We start from the raw sequence: 19,538 nt of genomic DNA, 5'->3' as shown, positions 1-19,538 counted from the left end.
AAAATTACTGCATAGTGCACGGGGTGGTGATTGTGCAATGGATAAGACCATGCATTTGGTGTGAGCAACCTGGGTTCAATCCCCCACTGTGACCCATCCTGAGCAAGACACTTAACTCTATTTGCTCCAGAGGCGTGCGACCTCTGACATGTATAGCAATTGTAAGTCGCTTTCGATAAAAGTGTCAGCTAAATGTAATGTATGCAGGGTATTTCATATAAGTGAAGTATTTGAACTGAGACACAGTAATGTGCTGCTATGTATTTTTTACATTTTTAATTTTACTCTTCTAGACTCCGTTTCTATTTACTAGATTGATTACTGATGTGCTATTTAAGGGGACATAAAGTTGATCTTTCACCTATATCTTGTTTATTTCTTTCAAGAATCAATGTAACTAATTTGACACTCAAATACCTTTGAGCTAACTCTTGTTTATGATATCATTGTTCTCAAATTTTTTATCAATATCATTGAAATTTTTATAGTGTTTTCACAGTGTCACAATGTCTTCCACTTCAAAGGCTTGCTTTGTCTTTAACCTTTACTGAAAATGTGTTTAGCTACCTGCATGGTGTGTGCACCTTCACACATAGTGAAGGCAGAAGAGCTGTGACAAAAAAAGACATGATTCAAAGAACTGGAGAAGCAAATAAGATAATCTAAATATAAAAAAAAAATACCAGACAAAGTAAGGAAGGAAGCAAGAAATTGTGTTGAAACCTGGCCTGTTCTCTTATAACATAACATCGCTTTATTTTGTTTTTCATTTTCTTCACACAGACAGGAACTGCTGCTGAAAATCTACAATAGTATACAAGAGGCATATTGCCATTGTCTCTGGTGTTTTGGGGTAGCAGCTATCATGTGGCACGACCCAGAAGCTACAGTTAGTCCCTTTTGTCCACAATTCTGTCTTTATTATACATACATAACCCCATATAATGCGGCCTTTGACTTTATGTAAACAACCTATAACCTAAAAATCTCCTTTGTCTTTTGCCCAACAGTATACTGTATACTCCTCTACTCCCAACAGTCCAACTAACACAATAGACATATCTCTTCGATTTTTTTTCCATATTCAAACAAGTCTTTTTCAGGTCCTTGTACAGTTGTCTCAAACCATGCAACACATACTATATGTCTGTGGTCAGGACTGTCTTGAATGTGTCCAGGTCTTTGTTGCATGTGTATCCATGCACTCATATTTGTATTGTCACACATTGCACGTGTGTACAGTCACTCGCTGTTATTTACCACGTATACAGAATGAGTGTTTTTTTGCTCATTGAAATACGCAGTTAAATGCCTTAAGCGTACCTCAGTGTTTTATCATTTTTATGTCCAGTGCATGTTAGAGTTTTTCTATATATAGCCTCACAAATCTTCACATTTAGTGCATGTATTCTTGTCACGACCTCTTAGACAGGAAACACAAGAGCACACACACACACACACACACACACACGGCCAGGTTCTCTTACTTTTCCTCTTCCTGCCAATGATTTGGTGTGTATCCTTGTGCATTCATAGCTTTTCAATGTCCCTGTATTTCTTCCTCAGGATGGAAACCTGGTCCCTAAACAACACAGGGTCCAGCCTCATCTGGGAGTGCACCAGGGGCATGAAACCCAGCCAGTGACTGAAGGCGTTCATGCAGGTCTGTCGCTGGGCGAAATGGTCTGGGTCGGCCCACCGAGATGCCTTGGAGCCCTTAGTTTAGAGAAACAGAGATGGAAAACAGAGAGAGGGAGATAAATATATTACAAGAACTATGAAATAAATCAACACAGCTCTGTAGCAGGCGATAATGTAGGAGAATGCTGATTATAATCCTGCAAATGCTAACAAACAGCAAAAACAAATGAAAAATTATAATGTTATTTAACTGACAATGCCATAACGTATAACCCAACAGCTGAAAGAAATCTTAAAGTAAAAAGGTAAACTTTTATTTACAGTGCAGCACAAGAAATAAAGAACTGAATCATACATAAACACATGGTAAAGGACTGGTCGGAGCAGAAAGTGACTTGGTCTAGTTGGTGAACTACTGTAGCTGGAGATCTAATGGCTCTGACATTTAGTCTGCTGGGACAGTCACAATAGCTACCAGAGCTTATTACTGTTTTATCTTTACTGGACTGTTAGGTCCACCTGGCCTTTTGTTCTGTGGATTGCACATTGTTGTTGTTTAATAAAGAGTTACTGAAGACAGAAAAAAAGCTTACTAACTGTCAGTTAGCAAGCAAGTCTGTTGCTAACGGAACAAGTTCACACATTTTATTCAAAAGACATATTTGTACCATTGTCCCATGACTGCTGAATTGCCTTGTTGTTGAAATGTGCTATATACATATAAACTTCTTTCTGTTTTCTTTGTTCTTGGATGTTAAATCCGCCCATTCTTTTTTTTTTTGGATTATAGGCTACATTATTTTCTTCAAAAGAGAGTGAAGTGCGGTAAAAAAAGGTGTCAGAGCTAACTGACTGCTTGCAACACTCACTGCCTTCAAATGGGGTTGCCATTTTTTATGAGAATAATCCATATGAACACCCCTCTCTTGCGGTATTCACGACCTTATGACATAGAATGATATGATAACATATTGTTCATGAACACATAAGCAACAGCATGCTTACTTATTCACCAGCACCATTGTGCACTGATGGTGGAACTCTTGTAGACCATCACATTTTAGCAGTTCCATGACTGCATTTTTATGAGCCAGGGTAGGAATGCCGTCATGCTGGTGAAGCTGCTCCCTATTGACAGCTTATCATAGTAACACAGACTGTATCTCCCACTATTTATTTTCACCATCTGCTGCTCCAGAGAATCCAGGTTCATCATAATAACGGAGCTGGTCGACTTGACCAGCTGGTTCCCTCTGCGGGAATCCCCACGAGTTGTTGTTGACACTGCACTAGCACAGTAAGACTGGTAGAAAACAAACAATGACATTTATTATTGTACATATTGTTAGAAGTACAGTCTGCTTTGCCACTTTTTGGCTACAACTAGCAGTTTTTTAAAAATCACTATATTGTGAGTTTTGTAGAGCCAGCAAACTCTACAGCTAATCACCAGTTGTATACTTGTTTTAGAGGGTCTTGCTGTTAGTTGCAGCTTATTATCCTCATTGACTCCAACTATTTTACGTCACCAGCAGAGGGGAGGAGGGGTGGGTCCCTGTGTGGCTGCTGGTAGATGAGTTGGAGAGGGGGCAGATGATGGCAAGGTGGAGGGTTGCAGCTCCCTTTGATAAGCTATGGCATAGGGGTGTGGAGGTAGGGATTCATCCTGTGTGTTGCAGGAGGGTGGCAGTGGGGGATACTCAGGGTCAGGTGGTATAATGAAACTACAAAAAAATCGAATCAAAGAAGTGGTTTGGCACTTTGGTTGAAACATCTCTACTCATATATATATATATATATATATATATATATATATATATGTATATGTCTATCTGTCTTCTGTTGCTTCATTAAAATGTTTTTTGCTGGTCAAGGTTTCTTAAAAGATTCCTCCACTGTGATTGAGCAAAATAACAAATCAGGGGTGAGAGAGGGGGACACTCAAAAAGTAAGAAAGAAAAAAAGAAAGAAAGAAAGAGAGAGCAAGGGAAGCAGGGAGTAAATCTAGGTTTGCCGTGCTGCCTTCACAATTAAGACATTAATCACCAAGTCCATTCTGCAGAGTCATCGTCCTGCCTGTGGTCAGACCATCAATCAGAACCTGCCATTGGGCTGGCCACATGAAGCACACACACACTTTCACACACAGAACATGCACATAGGGATCTCCCAGAGAGAAGGTCAGCGCTGAATGTAGCCCGAAGCTTCAGCACTAGTGCTCATTCAACACAAGGAGGTGAATCTTTTTTCTTCTTCTCTATTCACAAAAACGAAGTCAGGGAGTTCAACTATTCCATCTAAAACATGTGACCTTTTCTTTAAACTATGTCACTATGGAGTTGCGTTTTGACACAGGGGTCTTCATTTTGTTTGCATGCACATTACATGCAAGAAGATGAAGGTGACATGATGAATCACATTATGATGTTTCACACTATTCCACTGATCAACAGTTGGTGTCAGTAATGTGCTAAGAAACATATAAATGCACTAGTAAAGGACAGGAAAGAAGACTGACAGCAAGCAAAAATGCAGGTTCCAAATATGTTTAAAATATTGGCTCTGCAAATGATTCATGAAAAAGGAAAGGTATCAAATGTGTTAGTTAAGCCTCAAGGAAACACACAAATCTGCAGACAGGTTTTCATGGAAACAATCGTTGTGTCTTTGCCTTTACAAAGTGCAAACACAGATTAATTTGATGTAAGCACCAATTCTAATATTTGTTTCTGGTCTAGGTGGGGTTTCATTTCTGTAATCATCTCATTTACAGCATGGTTTACTCCTCAATTGAAACCTAATTCAAAAAGAAAACAATTGATGGGCACAGTTTAATTAAATTAGCATGTACGTTTACAAGGATTTATTACACTGTGGCATTTCCAGAATGCTCTGAAAGTGGAATGACACCATATATTTAAGAATGTTTTTAAGGTTGTACCTTTGTATTACACCCTGATCATTTAGGGCTGCATCCAACTAAAGATTTTCATAGTCGACTACTAGTTGTTTCTTCAAGACAAGGGGCATGAACCGAGCTACATGTTAATGACAAGCAGTAATAATTCTGAATGTGGCAGAACAACCAGTAAGGAGACTGAACATTTTTTCAACACAATATAACATCCCATAAATCTTGTTCAAAACACAGGAATAAATAATTTCCAACGTCATAAAAACAAATACTCGTCGACTTGTCAACACAAACTCAATACAAACTCACTCCTCTTCCGTGCAACACATCTTCTTGCCCCCTCTGAACCCTCTGTGCCTTCATTGTCCCCTGGAGTCCTGGTCGGAACCGTTGTAATTCACCTCAGTAGGCTAATGGATTCCCTGTTGTCAAACTCGCTGATGAAAAGTTGGTCCACAAAGACTCTTCTCATTGACTAATGGTTTAGTTAATTATTGTGGGGCAGTCCTAATAAATTCGTACATTGCGTTGATTTTAACCACAATGACAGAAAAGAGAAGAGTGTAATGTTCATGTTACTAGCAGTCCCGCAGTGCTAGCATCCTGCAGGCAGAACACTGGGTGGTAAAAATTCGCACCGTCGCTGCAAATCACCAGTCTTAACTACAAGGATGACCAATACATGAGTGTAAAGCTAACAATAAAGCTTTACCTGGGTCATCATGGTTTCCTTGTACTGCTTCTTCTGTGTGACTTTGATTGGCGGCTGCTTGGTAATGGCTGAAACTAGGAAGTTCATCAGGATGTCTTCACAATTAGCCATGCGGTCCACCATGGTCAGCAGGCTGGCTGGGACATAGTGGGTGAACAGGTAGTGGTAGTATCTGACATACACACACAAAGGAAAAAAAGACAGATGAGGTTAATTGTGTGTTTATTTATTTCTTTTTAAAGCTGCACTTCTATTCTATTATATTCCGTGTGGTTCCTGTGTTGCACTCTCAGCATCATGGGAGCACTAGATCACTGTCAGCTCTGTTACCTCCCTGCCAAGGTCTGCCGTCCATCGTTCTCACACACACACACACACACACACACACACACACATGCACACACACACTTTTTCTACCTTTCCCTCTAACTTGCTGACTCATTTTTTTCTGCCTTGAGTTGGCATTTGATATTTTAAATAACAAAAGGACTGATGAGTCTTACTGAGCGTCCTAACAATAGAACAATGAGAGAGCTGTTTATCTGCATGACAAGATGCTTCATATCCCTTTGGAGAGCAACACTCTTCTCCATTCAATTCACCGCTCTGTTTAATACTTCAGTTTACCATTTTTTTCATTCAGTCCTAGCACTGTGTTTTTGACAATCATTGTATGAGAACAAAGAGGTGGAGAAAGATCTATTATCCAAATTCCTTTTGTATTATTCACATACAAAATGAAATATGACTGGTATGTATTTTGTGAAGAAGGAATAATTATTCAGGTCAACGTGACAGGTGAGGCAGGGCAACTGCACCACAAGGCAAACTGATGACAGTGATGGAAGAGTAGCTTGACTATGGTTTAACATGACACATTATTAATTCAGATCAAAAGCAATCCAATATTATATTGTCATTATGCTGTCTTACATGCCTTTAAATGATTGTTTACATATTATCCAGTGGTTTAATACGTTTAATTATATACGTAAATAATAAAACAGCATTACGTTTACTGTGTACCCAGTCATGTAAATAAACTAATGACATCCAATTAATGATCATCATGAATACAAACATAATAATAAACATCTACTTTTATAAAAGTATTAATATTTTTAGTTAACTACCTCATACATTAGTCCTGCCCTGAATACCATAATGTTTATAATAATGCTGAGTTTATTTCATCCTTGAAAAAGTTCATTTAAATTTAAAAAAATAATAACACGAGAAACTTAGGTTTGGAAAATTTTATTAACCCTCCACTGAATTCCGTAACTTAGAAAATCATGGTCCAAATAGCAAAATCCAAACATAACTACACGACCAACAGCAAACACCACCACAGGTCAACTGTGTAGGCTTGTCCAAACAACCTAAGAAACTTTTCCTGTTTCGCCCCCTCTAGATGTAGGATTTAGTTGACATTCTGCTGCAATTTTTTTTTTACAGCAAAACTTGAGGATGCTTTGCAACACAAAACAAGAAGACAAACAGAGCTCAAGATTTTCATGGTGGAGTGCAGAAAAGGCAGATGGATAAATCACTATAAAAATCTTTATTCTTCCGGCAGACCCAGTTAGGAAGGGCAGGGACAACAGGATTTATGATAACTTTAATCTTAACTGCAAACAATGTATAAAAATGTAAAACAATTTTGTGAAACAACTGCAAATCTTTTCAATCATTGATCAGCAAGAGATCTGTTTTTTGTACCTGTGGTAGAAAGCTGCCCCCGTAAGGACCATGGAGTAGTCATTGGTCCATTTGGAGGTGTAGCCCCAGCGGGATCTGGAACTATCCCAGTAGTGGCTCCTTGCTGGATAACCAATGATGCGCTCCGGAAAGCTTTGCCATACAATAAAGGCAAAATCCACCTGTGGAAGTCGAAAGTAAAGAAAGAGGACAGAGGAGAGAAAAGAAGAGCGGGCCAATGGAAAATAAAGAGAAAGATTTAGTAGGAGAAAACACAGACAAGGGGCAAAAAAGAAAGAAAAAGAGGAGGAGAAATGGGACGATAAGGGGAAGAGGAATAGTGACGGGAGTGGAAAAGCACACAATACTGTAAAGAGTTGATACAGCTTATCCAAAACATTCAGAACTGAAGCAGCTTGTAGAGGAGGTAAGCAGATATAAACAACTAGGACATTTTTTCCTTGCCCGCCACTGTGGCAGACAAGTATTTCTATTGCCACTTTTGAAATGTAGGAATAACATTCAGCTAATTTAGGCATCATTTTATGTAAATTATGTTGTCATTCAATGTTCAAAATATATGCACAAAAAACATTACATGCATGTTTGCATGTACAAAGGACCCAGGTCTTTCAGTACATGAAAATCACTCCACCTTACTCAACAATCCTTAACAACAGGGTATTTCAAAGGTACCGACAGATGACAAAAAACACAAAGCATACAAGAACTTGAAGTTCACCACAGAGTATTATAAAGTAAGCACTCAATTCAGAACCCTCAGTTCAACACCCAATGAATGAGTCCTTATCTCAGTACAAATCTCCACAAGAGTCCATATCTCAACAAAAACCTCCTCTTCTGGATCCGAGCAAGCAAACAAGAAATACTCATTTTGAGTTTCGAAGAGGTGGTATTATGCTTTTTGTCTCTTTCCCTCTCCTTTATTGAGTTATATATCTTTTTTCTGCATGTAATAGGTTTGCAAAGTGAAAAAGCCCAAAGTTCAGCCCAAAGTGAGTTCCCATCTCCCACAGAAAGCTCTGCTCTGAACCGCTTGAAAACAACTCATTTGTAGTCCAGCTGTTTCCCTTCCTTCACTGTGACGTCACAATGAAAACGCGTCATAAAGCTTGCCAAGCGGCTAGCGGGGTCAGGTACGCCCTCAAACCAAGCTAGTCTGAGCGGAGGCCCTTTGATTTTAGTTAAGCCCCTTTCCCACTGCACAGTACCAGTTTGACTCGGCTCGACTCGCCTTTGTTTGGTTTTCCATCGTAGAAATGTTGTACCTATACCTGCTTCCAGGTACTTTTTCGTATCACCTCACCTCCGTCAAGGTTCCAAGCAAGCTGAGGGAAACTAAAATGTAACATGAAAACATGACAGACTGTTGACTGGTCAGAGAGAATTGTCACTATTCACTGCATCATCATTGCGTGCGCCAGACAGAGGCCAGCAACAGAAAGCTTTGTATTTTACAGTTTCCACATGGAATTTCATCACTAAATCCACTTCTGAGAAGTTTTGAGGTGAGAAATCAGCTGTCTAGATTTCGAATATTGACAGTTTTACGAGAAGTGATGGCGGAACAAAAATGTGCTTGAATATTTTCGGAGATGAGGAGCTCCACAAGTGGCGGCGGCAGAAGCCTGTGCCAACCCGCGGGAGGAGCGTGTGAGGCCGGCCAGCCGCCCGCTCACAGAGCCCTCTGCTCCCACCGTCACACAGACCGCTGCAGCAACAACGGCAGAGGAAAACACTGCTGGAAGGTTTTCATACCGCTTACCTGTCTTTACATTCTGAGTAATATTGAAACGTTTTAACTTAAAAAAGAGAAAGCTGTGTGGATCGCTGGTGTGTGTGTCGCATTTAACATTACGTTGCGGCAGTTGTGTGTGGCGTCGCTATGACGACAAGCTACGTACTATCTCACAGTTTAACGTTTAGTCCTAAAAGACGATTCAACTCTGACTCTGTTTGGGTCTTCACAATCACAACCTGTAAGTATGCTTTATTGGTTTTGAATTATATTTAAAATAAACACGGCAATGTAACTTCACAGACTGTTCAAGTGCGGAGTTGTTGTAAACGTTGGCTAACACAGCTAAAGTTATAACTATAATGCTAATGTTACACCTGATGTAAAAGCTACTGAGCAAATGTTCAAATTGTTTGGCCAATTTTTATGTAAAATTGAGTTGAAATATGGTGATTTTTGTAGTGGTTTATGGTAAGATGTGGAACAATGATGTTGTGTGGTTGTGGACTTAACTTATACCATCTGCTAGGTTACGGTCGCAGTCTGAAGCGGCTTTGATTTGGATCACACTACCTTGTTTCTTACGACCAGCCCTTCTCTGCTTCTGATTGGCTAGTAGTCCTTACCTGGGAACTGCACATGTGCAACTCCCAACAAAGATAGAAAGTAAGATGCATCACTCTGTAGCTCAAGAGTGGAGCGTACAACACATAGGGTGAAAAGAGGAGCTGCAGCAATGTGCAGTATGAGAAAAATATGTTTTTTTGTTCTGGTACAACCCCTAAATAAGATTTTGAACCTGAAAATGACCATAATACCACCTCTTAAATACAAAAATTGGCCAATAAAAATAAAAGTGACATGTCTTGCATCTAAAAGACACATTTAGCGGGTGTCCGGTGCTAATTTCAGGCCCTGTAAACACCTTATTATAGCTATCAAATTGGATTTAGCCAGCAAGGCCACCATCAAAAACATCTGCTTCTCTCTCTTTCACAACTTAACAAATAGCATTTCAAAAGGTGTTGTAAGCAGTTTCCCTTCCATCAAGTCAAATTTCAGTATCTATATAAGATTCACTTGAAACAGTTTAAAGTCAGAATATTGATTCGCACTCTGGAGCTAAATGGACCAGACCTCTAATTTCTACTAGTTTCCTCAGACTTGATCAGGTGAGGTTTATTTGTGTCCTCTTTAAATTAAAGAATGTACAGCAAAACAATATGTTTAACAGCATTTCAAAATCTTCACGGTGTGCTGTCTGAATGCTTTTTTTGACTGCCTAAAATAACACAGAAAAGAAAGACATGTTAAAGAACAAGAGACCCGAACAGAAATCAATTCAGTATTAAAGTCTTTCAATGAAAAGGGCAGATTATGGCTTTTACTGTGAAGGAGTTGCAGGAAGTGTTGAGTTACAGTCCCTGAGAATATTTTAGGTTAGTTAGGGCCTATCTGAGGTTACCAACTGGACTTCGTACAGTACACATAAATGTTTTCGCTGCTTTTTGTTGGTGGATTACCATAAGACATGTTATCTGATCTCTCTCTCTCTCACTCACACACACACACACACACACACACACACACACACACACACACACGGTATTTAAATGGAATATACTACCAGTATGAAATGGTAAAAATAACATCAGGTTTTAAATGCTGCGGTGATTCAGGTTGGGTTAAATACTGTACAGCTGTTTAAATTTTAAAGCATATATATATATATAATGTATATCTTTTCACATTTCTTTTTATAGGTATGATTCTTGACTTGAAATACTTATTTTTCATTTTCTCTTACTTCTCTTACTGACCATTAATTACCAAAATACAAAGGCAAATGCTTTGTTTGTGAAAACTTACTTGGCAATAAACTTGTTTCTGATTATGATTTCAATTCATCAGTGCGTTTGCTTCCACTCATGTCATTTCATTGACTTTATAGGTGAACAAGCTGCTTCCTTTTGCATTTGGTTTGAACACACCTTTACAGTAGATCTTGCATGCACTGAACAACTCTAAAGGTATGATTCTCTAATCTACTCGTGCTTCTAGAGCTGCATATCTTTCATTCGTTGGACCATGTCTGTCCTGCTCCGTATCACTCTCAGGCTCCCTAAATTTCCTTTGGAGTTATAGGGAGCACCTGGTGACCTTGAAGGAGCTTGCACTACCTGAGAAAGTGCCTCTTTTGAATTCAAAAACACCACTGAGACATACAGGCAGACACCAGAGAATAAGGGGATCAGCATATAATGAAATACTGGGTAACACACACACACACACACTCTTAGCCGAGGGAGAAAATTAATTACCAGAATAGGAGAGGTGGCGAGACGGAGTCGGGGAGGGGAGCACAGAAAGTGGATGTTCTTTAGCGATACCTTGCGGCTTCTGTCATGAATCGCGTGAGCAATTATTGTAAAGTGCCGGCGCTAAGCCGAGAGAAAGGTTGGAGCTGCCATTCTCAGTGTAGCCCCTGATGAACGGACTTATTAGCTGTGTGCAAGCATAGTGTGTGTGTGTGTGTGTGTGTGTGTACTTGTACATGTGTTTGTATGAGAGATGTGTCAGATGTCTCCACAGCTGTGCTGAAAGGATTAATGATATCATGCAAATATAATTTTGCCTTTAGAGATTAAAAGGCTCTTTATAATGTGAAGTGGCATGTGTGTGTTTGTGTGAATGTCTACATGTTTGAGAGTGTATGTGTGAGTGTGGGTGACAGAACCTTGATTCTTTGCACCCAAATATGTTTGTTTTAATTACATTTTTAAACAGAGGTTGATGTGGCTGAGGAATTCAAGGGAAGACTTGAACACACTGTGTGTATGTGTGTGTGTGTGTGTGTGTGTGTGTGTGTGTGTGTGTTATACATACTAATATTCTACAAGGCCAAAATTGATCCAAGGAGCAGGGGGTCAATCCAGCAATAGATCTGTCACAAATCTCTCCCGACATTTGGATTTAACATGTCCAGTGTTATGAGATGAAAAGGAGTTACCTCACATTTTAGAGCTTTTATCTTCCCCTCAGTGTGTGGCCTTTTCCAATGTGTTTTGAGAAGTTGTGTTTTCAATCTGTTTTGTATTTTGCTGCCTTTGAAGTAATGCCACCGTGGCGCTTTCACTTTCAAATTTCCATCTGATTTCAGGGTGATAAAAGTGAGGAAAACGCATCTTAAACTGAGCTTGCATCCAGCAGTTTTGGAGTGATGGGGCTTTGATGAAGTTTTACCAACAGTCTCAGTATGATCCAAGACATCCAGCTGGGGTGTAAGGTCCACACTGCGACCACAAGCGGCTACTGCAGGTTTGTGGTTTGAAACATCTTTTGAATTATAGCTGCTCTCACCAGGCACTGTCTGCGGTGTATGGTTACATCTAAAAGTGTTCTCTAACATTTATACAGCAAACTCTCTGCTGTCAAACTTTAAACCAAAATCATCTGCTGTCAACCTTCTCTCTTATGGCTCTTTCTATTACAGTGCTGGCATGCAATGCTGCACCACAAGACCACAGTGTACTACACCCAATACGTTTAGACATACAAAATTCTAATAATATGCACATTTGTGTTTGGATTTGTTAGGATTAGGTCACATCTGTTCGGTGGTATCTACAGTAACATCTCACAAACACTGTTGATTTTGAAACAACCTTTTTTGTCCCAACTTTGGCTTAAAAAAACAATAAAAAAGCATGGGCTCAAACAAGGGTCAAAAACGATAATCTGTAGCTGCATTTCACCCTCTGCAAACCTGTGAAAAACTGATTTTGAGCATCTAGGGGTGACGATTTAACACAGAAAACAGTGAAACTCCCCATGTCCCCATTAATACTTTTAACTAATACTTTTGACTTCGCTGTGTCACACAGTGTTTGATCTTCGAGTTTCATTTACTATTTTCTGCTTTTAATGTGTACTCAAAAAAGCAAATATTTTTTCTCTGTGTTTTTTCTGCACATACTGTAAGCTGTGTCCATATATATTCACAAACTGAAATTTCTCATGCAGAAGTTTTTATTTTGCAGAGGCTTTCAAACTATCACTTCAGCTCAAAATCTTACTGACCCTCATTTTAACCCATAGAAAACGGTGAAGTGCCTTTGGTTGGGAAAGACAGAAAACTCCTGCATACTGCCCTCTAGTAAGCATAGTACACATAGGAGACCATGAGCCAGCTATATACGTCTATGCAGTACCTCAGACGATGGACCAGTAAAACACGCCCACGCATAGCCATATCTGATATTATAAACTAAGAAAAATTGTGTTTGGTAGATTAATCCTAGCAAATTATTTGGTTGAATTATAATAATAATGATTTCTTCTATACTTGTGACAGGGGTGTGACGAGACACTTAACCCACGAGACGAGATTGGGTTCACAAGATCGAGAGAAGACGAGATTTTAACATTATTTTTAAGAAATCTTTAGTTCTGAATTATATGAAAATTTTGAGCATTAAAGACTTTATTTCGTGCATTCTGATGATTATTTTCTGCCAGTTTATGGTGATTTTTAAAAATGTATTTACATAAAGAGAAACACAAAATTCAGGTGGCAAGTGACAATTCAAAATCTATAACCTAACCTAATAGCTCCTGTATTTCAGCTGCTCATGGTCAAATCTCTTTCTGCACATCTGTGTTCTTCAGAAAAAGTTGTCATATTACCAGACTTACATCAACATTTATTGAGAAGTCTACCTTCCCTTTACTCTGAGGTGCATTACATTATTGATCCACTGGTTGTTAACGTTATCCTCTTCAGACCATTTGACCGACTCAGTTTGGGACTGCATGTTACATGTGAAGCCAAAAGTAAATAAAACACTTTTGATCAGGCAGAAATCTCACCACAAATTCACACACGTTAACTTCCAGTGCAGCTCATAGTTCTAAACAGAGCAGACTGCGCTTCAGTTTTTAGATGTTTATGTTGCAAAACTCTACCAGCTACGTTACCACTCGTCACAGCTATCTGGACCATTGACCGTATATACATAATGTCTGACTCACAACGTGAGCAGGTCCTGCTGACTATCACGGCATAAGCCGGTGTCAATCAGCTGGGCAGAGTTGATTCGCTCTGTGAGTCTATTAGTTATACATTTGTATTTCACTGTGTGAGAAAATGAATGTGTGGCTTGACAGCGTGTGAAAAATGTAACTTGCTTGAGTCTCGTGAGACAGCTCTTTACCTGTTGAGAATTCTCACCACAATTTAATCTTGCGCGATCTCATGGCACGAGAACTTGTCACACCCCTACTTGTGACAAATGCTGGTTGAAGAATGGGATGCCATCCCACAGCAGTGTGTGACCAGGCTGTTGACCAGCATGAGGAGGAGGTGCCAAGCTGTTGTGGCTGTGTATGGTTCTTACACAAGCAACTGACGCTCCTGTTTGTTAAATGAATTAATTGTTACATTGCCAATATGTCTTGTTTCTTCAGACTTCAATCATCCAATCCACCAAACAAGAGCCACAGCAAAGAAAAGCGGTTTGCATTGTGAGAGAAGATTTGGCAAATTTTTATGGGTGCAACCCACATTCTCAGCTCTGCTGCTCATCTCACAAATGCATGTTCCTTCCAAATGTGGTACCATTTAAAAGGGACATAAACAGGCTTTCCAATGGAATAAGATTTATTGTTACAACAAAGAAATAATTTACCAAACACATATTTCCTTACTTTTTGCGTATAGTTTAGTTTCATACTCAAAACGTGGATGCTATCAGCTGGCTGAAAAACTCCACTCATTGCTTGAATTATACCATATTCCCCTTTATTACTTAACATTCCCTCAATGCAGGACTACTTGTTTGTGGTGTATACCTAAACTCCCTAATACTAGTTGTCTGTATTACAAGGCATTTATTTTTAAATAACAAAGTTTTTGTGATGGCAAGACACTGTGGCTAAAAGTGTCAGAAAATAAAGTAAAGATGATGTAGTTGGGAAAAAAGGGCCACTGAGCTAATATCTTTATCTCTTTTATGAATGGATAATTATATAAGTCCAACAGTCCTGATGAAAACTATAAATGCTGTTGAAGAACTATTTCCATATCCACCATATTGAAAATGTCTTCCAAAGGGCAAAACGCAGCGGCATGCTTGGCCGCCCAATGAGAGACAAAGGCTTTGTCAGGTTTTTTCCAGTCGTATTCCCTTCTCTAATCTCTCTTCATGGAATAATCATACATTTAATGAGCTGAAACAATGTAATTACGAAATTGGCACAGCCATTCTTCCACAGAGGTATTATAATATGAAATGTCCTTTCAAAAGTTTAATATTCTCTCTTGCACATTTTCATTCACTTGACATATTTCATTTCCTTTAAATAAATCCCCTCACCATGTTAAAAGGGCAATTAGAGCATCGGGCTAGTGAGCACAGCGAAGATTTGCTCCACTTGCACTTTACGGTTCCTCTCTGTGACATCTTCTTCCTACTCTCGTTTCGTAAAACAAGCTGTGTGCCCATAAAAGTTTAGTAGTGCAAACTCTCTCATATTGCTGTGCCACAAATTGTAGTGCTATAAAGTGTAATTGTGATCCTATCAGCGTAGAAAAGGTGAACATTGACTTGCTCCCATCAATAAAACATTTCAGAGTTTAAAGATATATTGGCTCTCTTGGGCTCATCAGGCCTCACAATCCATTATGGAGGGGATCTTTTACCCGCTGAAAAGCTGAAGCGAAACGAGGTTTCTACTTGTAATGACTCTCAAAGCAGAAGCATTCATTTAGCATCACAAATAAGCTGTTCCTGATCATTTTACAGCCTAAGGCTCAAAACATATAAAACAAAAAAAAAACAACAACATTTGTAAATACTTCAAAATGCAATATTTTACGCTATCTTACGTTGGGAAGGTAATAACTCATTTTAAATGTGAAAATTGTATGAAGACAGCGAACAAAGCAAAAAAAGTGGCAGCCACTTTGACTGAAGTAGTAATTTTGGAAAGACATTAAAGACTCATTGTGTATTTTTTTGACCATCATCTTAAAAGTGTAGCTGTGTTGTTGTATCATGATTTTCAGTTTAAGTAAAGCTGGAATTACAGTTGTGCATTTACTGGTTGTTGCTTGATGTGTGCTTCCTGAAAAATAAAACTACATGTTGGGGCTACAGCGCCTACAGAGACCACAGGAAGACCTCAAAAAGTACCTTTCTAAAATTTACCTTTCTATACAGTAGTTTTGATTGTGAGTGACGGAGTCCGCCAGTCTCTTGCTAAATATTTACAGTATTTACACAAGACGGATTCAGAGGTAACTATGTTTTCATTTAATTCAGTGTACTGGCTTTTAATTTTATCACATTGACAACCCACCCACCGTTCACTGTTCACTCTCTAACGGCTGTAAGAGCTGTTTAACTGACCTGTATAACTGCTGCTAGTTAAGATTAAAAGCATTTAACTTGTAGTCACAGGAAGCTCAAGGTGTTTGTCACTGAGGTTAGTGCTCACCACAATTGCTCACCAAAAATTCATACAAAACAAGACAGTTGAACGGTCACTTTCAGTACTTTTCGCCAGAAAAGGGAGTAATGGAACAACAAGTGCTTCTAAATGGATGTCTTTTCTTTAATGACGGTTTATATGGAGTCTTGACAAAAAAAAACATTTGAGAACAGTATTGTACACAAACATACAATACTAACCAGCAAAATACAGAATGAGTCAGTTTATATTTAGAGATTGTTTTGGTCCAAGACAAGCTTTGATTTCATTTTGTGGTTGTACAAAGTGCCAGTTGTGACACCTTGATTATATAAAACCAATCCCACACACTTATCCTAAATTATACACAGATTTCAATAATCTAAAATGAAGATAAAGAAACGAAAACATACATATCAGATCTCATGGACAAATATATATGTGTGCATTTACCTTTAATTGTAAAATTTGTATTGGCCTCTGCTTTTCAGAGAGCGTAAAGAGGGATTCAGTAGTTTCAGAGAGCATAAAGAGGTACAACACAAACTCTGCTAACATGTCAAAGTCTTGACTAAAAAAGGGGGGACTGAAACATTATTTCCTCTTTTGGCAAAGCTTTAGGCTATTCACTGGTTTCTAATTTGTTCTAAAACAAGTGTCAGTGTAACAAACCACTGTGGTTTTTCCCATCCTCTCATTTATGTAACAAGTGAGACTTTAATCAAAGAGGTGCTCTGTGTTTTGACAGTGTAATGATACAGACACAGAGGTAATGGCTCTCGTAAAACTCCTGACTCTGTGAAAGCACTTTGTTTCTCATTATACCCTCTTCAATATGCTTCTCTACTCTCCTTTCCTTATTTCCTCAAGCCTTGATTTTCCTTTGTTTTTAGTCCTTTTGTATGATTTCCTATTCCCTTACCCTTTTCTATCCCCCCTTCACATTTTCTTTTTTATTTCTCTTTTCTCATGCTCACTTTTTGCCTTTTTTCCTTTCCTTTCCCTTCCCTTGTTTGCTTTTCATCTCTTTTGCTTTTTCCAAAGCAAAATTTCCTATCTTTTCTTTTTTTCACTTTCACTTTCAAATCTAATCTTCTGTTGTACTGTGTCTTTGATTTAATGGTTTCTCTGTTGCGCTTGTATTTCCTTTGTTGCATTTGGAGCAACTTACAACTTATTAATGCGCTGTAACTACAATCCAACTGTATTTCTGGTCAATTCTATTTGTATTTTATTATGTGTTTGTTCTTTGCCAATGTAAAGCATTTTGAATTCCCACTGCTTCATCCCACTCTCTACTTCCCTCACTGTTAACTTTAATTAAAAGCAGACCATCTTAATAGTATGTATCCTAACCACACATTGCCCAGTAATTTAATTAAGACTGGTTCTCGGACATCCTGGCAATTTGGCAAATCACTGAGCATCCACGATATTGATGTCTGTTATCAGAACACTTTGTTTTGCATTTTAAATCCGGTGTCTAACTTGGTTGCTTTGCTAAACCTACTACTCTTCCTACTTTCCATCTGATGCATTTGGAGTCATCCTTTTGAGGCAAAGCACATTTTCCTCTTCTAGATCAGTGGCCATTGCAATGTTTGGCAGAGTGGGGCAATTCATTTGTAATGAATGGTATTGATGACTGTGTGTGGACTGACTGCCTCATTTCAGAAAGGTTCAATATTGTGTTAAGATATCACCACCTTTTATATATTCATACACACACACACACACACACACACACACACATACACACACATACATAGTGAATAAAATTGCAAATGGAACAATATCTGTTGATAATGTTATAAATATATGTGCCTTAGATCTACCAGTCTCATTCTTCAAAGTATAGTTTATATCCCTAATTGAATCCCACAGCATGTGATGATAAACATGCAGCGAGTAAGACAGCTTTTTTAGATGTTTATTTACCATGAATAAAGTAAACAAGATAAGCCATCTGAATCATAATGTGTTAAGTAGCTGAGAATATGATGAAAGTATGCAGACATGTAGAAAATAGTATGCAATTTTTTTGCGCCAAACTAAACTGAAAAGTTGGAAGTCCTGCTCTTTATTGTGTTTGGGAAAGTTTACACTGTACAGGTTACGTTACCTGAGTTAGAGTTACATTCGCCAAACACATTGGTTTGTCTTTATCCTAAATGCTTCTTCTTTTGTGACATTAAGAGTGAAATATGAAGTATGTATGCTAATCAGCCATATGGCGTTATGCAATAAGGAATAGTTACCATAATTATAAAACTAGGGCTAACTTTTTGCCAAGGATATGCGGCATTGGCCTCAATATTTTAGCATGATATCATATATGTAGCCATCAAGACACATTTTGTAGGGTTTTAATTTTAAAACAAGTCAGCAGGAAACAGCCAACTCATGGAGCAAACTTAGCTTTTTTAGCTAGCTACAGCTAATAAAATCTGTGACTGCTGGCATTATCAGCCTTAAAAACTGACAGTTGAAGAAGGAGTGTTGTTTACCTCTGTCTGAAATCAATGAGTCATCCACTGTTAGCATGTGGCTTCTTTGGTGATTAATTCAGTAATTTTGATTCTAATCCAGATGTCTGATAATGGTCTTTTGGTGGTCTTGGGAATGTAGCCGTCTTACCTCATTTTGTTGATAAAGCTTCATTGTCTCAGATCACCAGTTCGTAAATAAAAAAAACCGGCAATGTTGTGCCAATTGGTTGATCATCAGTCATCAGCGACTTACCTCATTGGTTGAGAGAACAGAGTCTTCATCCAGACTGAGAACAGCATCAGTGAGGATGGCATTGTGGGGGAAAAAACGACTGCTCATTGTCTGAAGAGAGAGACACAGAAAGAGATGAACATTATTAACAATAGTTTATTAATGTAAAATTCTATCAAAAGCAACACGAATTAGCCTATATTTTCTTCAAGAGATATTTTGAAGAGCCCCATGTGGCATTAACCCTCAGTGGTAACTAACATGTAGCCAGGTGTTTAGGTCCATATTCATTATTTTAAAAATTACATGTGGGGCATTATGTGACTTTTTTAGATAGAGATAGAGTCTGGATTTGAACCGGGGACATTGCTTTTCATTGCCCGTGTCTTAACCACTAGGCAGTGGGGTCCACCAATGTTCATGATTTCTTTTCCCTGAGATTTGTAAGTTCGTCAGAAAATATATTTACATCCATAAGCATTTGGAAGGTATATAGTTGGAAAAGAGGTATAAAAAAATCTAGGCAAAATAAACATTCAATGAGAAAGTGTTTGTTTCACACCCTGCTGTGTGTCAATCAATAAACCAACTGACTTAATAAGTTCTGTGTGAGTCTTTAT

General features: G+C 38.5%; 1 protein-coding gene and 1 long non-coding RNA gene across 2 annotated transcripts in view; one reads left to right on the top strand and one right to left on the bottom strand.

The window, feature by feature from the left end:
• Window positions 1-766: 766 nt before the first annotated feature.
• LOC123977532 (exostosin-1) overlaps window positions 767-19,538 on the bottom strand; it is a 263,944-nt gene continuing 245,172 nt past the window's right edge. The window contains exons 10-13 of the mRNA XM_046060284.1: window positions 18,940-19,029; window positions 6,990-7,150; window positions 5,268-5,439; window positions 767-1,716 (exon numbers count right to left, since the gene is read on the bottom strand). Coding sequence (XP_045916240.1) covers window positions 1,531-1,716; window positions 5,268-5,439; window positions 6,990-7,150; window positions 18,940-19,029 — 609 coding nt within the window. The 3' untranslated portion in view covers window positions 767-1,530. The remainder of the gene's footprint in view (window positions 1,717-5,267; window positions 5,440-6,989; window positions 7,151-18,939; window positions 19,030-19,538) is intronic.
• Window positions 8,910-13,137, top strand: LOC123977537. The gene is made up of 4 exons (XR_006826700.1): window positions 8,910-8,968; window positions 11,888-12,045; window positions 12,826-12,883; window positions 13,082-13,137. It is a non-coding gene; the product is annotated as an uncharacterized LOC123977537 (long non-coding RNA).

This window comes from Micropterus dolomieu, linkage group LG10 (genome assembly GCF_021292245.1).
Source record: "Micropterus dolomieu isolate WLL.071019.BEF.003 ecotype Adirondacks linkage group LG10, ASM2129224v1, whole genome shotgun sequence".
Classification (NCBI taxonomy): domain Eukaryota; kingdom Metazoa; phylum Chordata; class Actinopteri; order Centrarchiformes; family Centrarchidae; genus Micropterus; species Micropterus dolomieu.
This window is presented reverse-complemented; position numbering and strand designations above follow the sequence as displayed.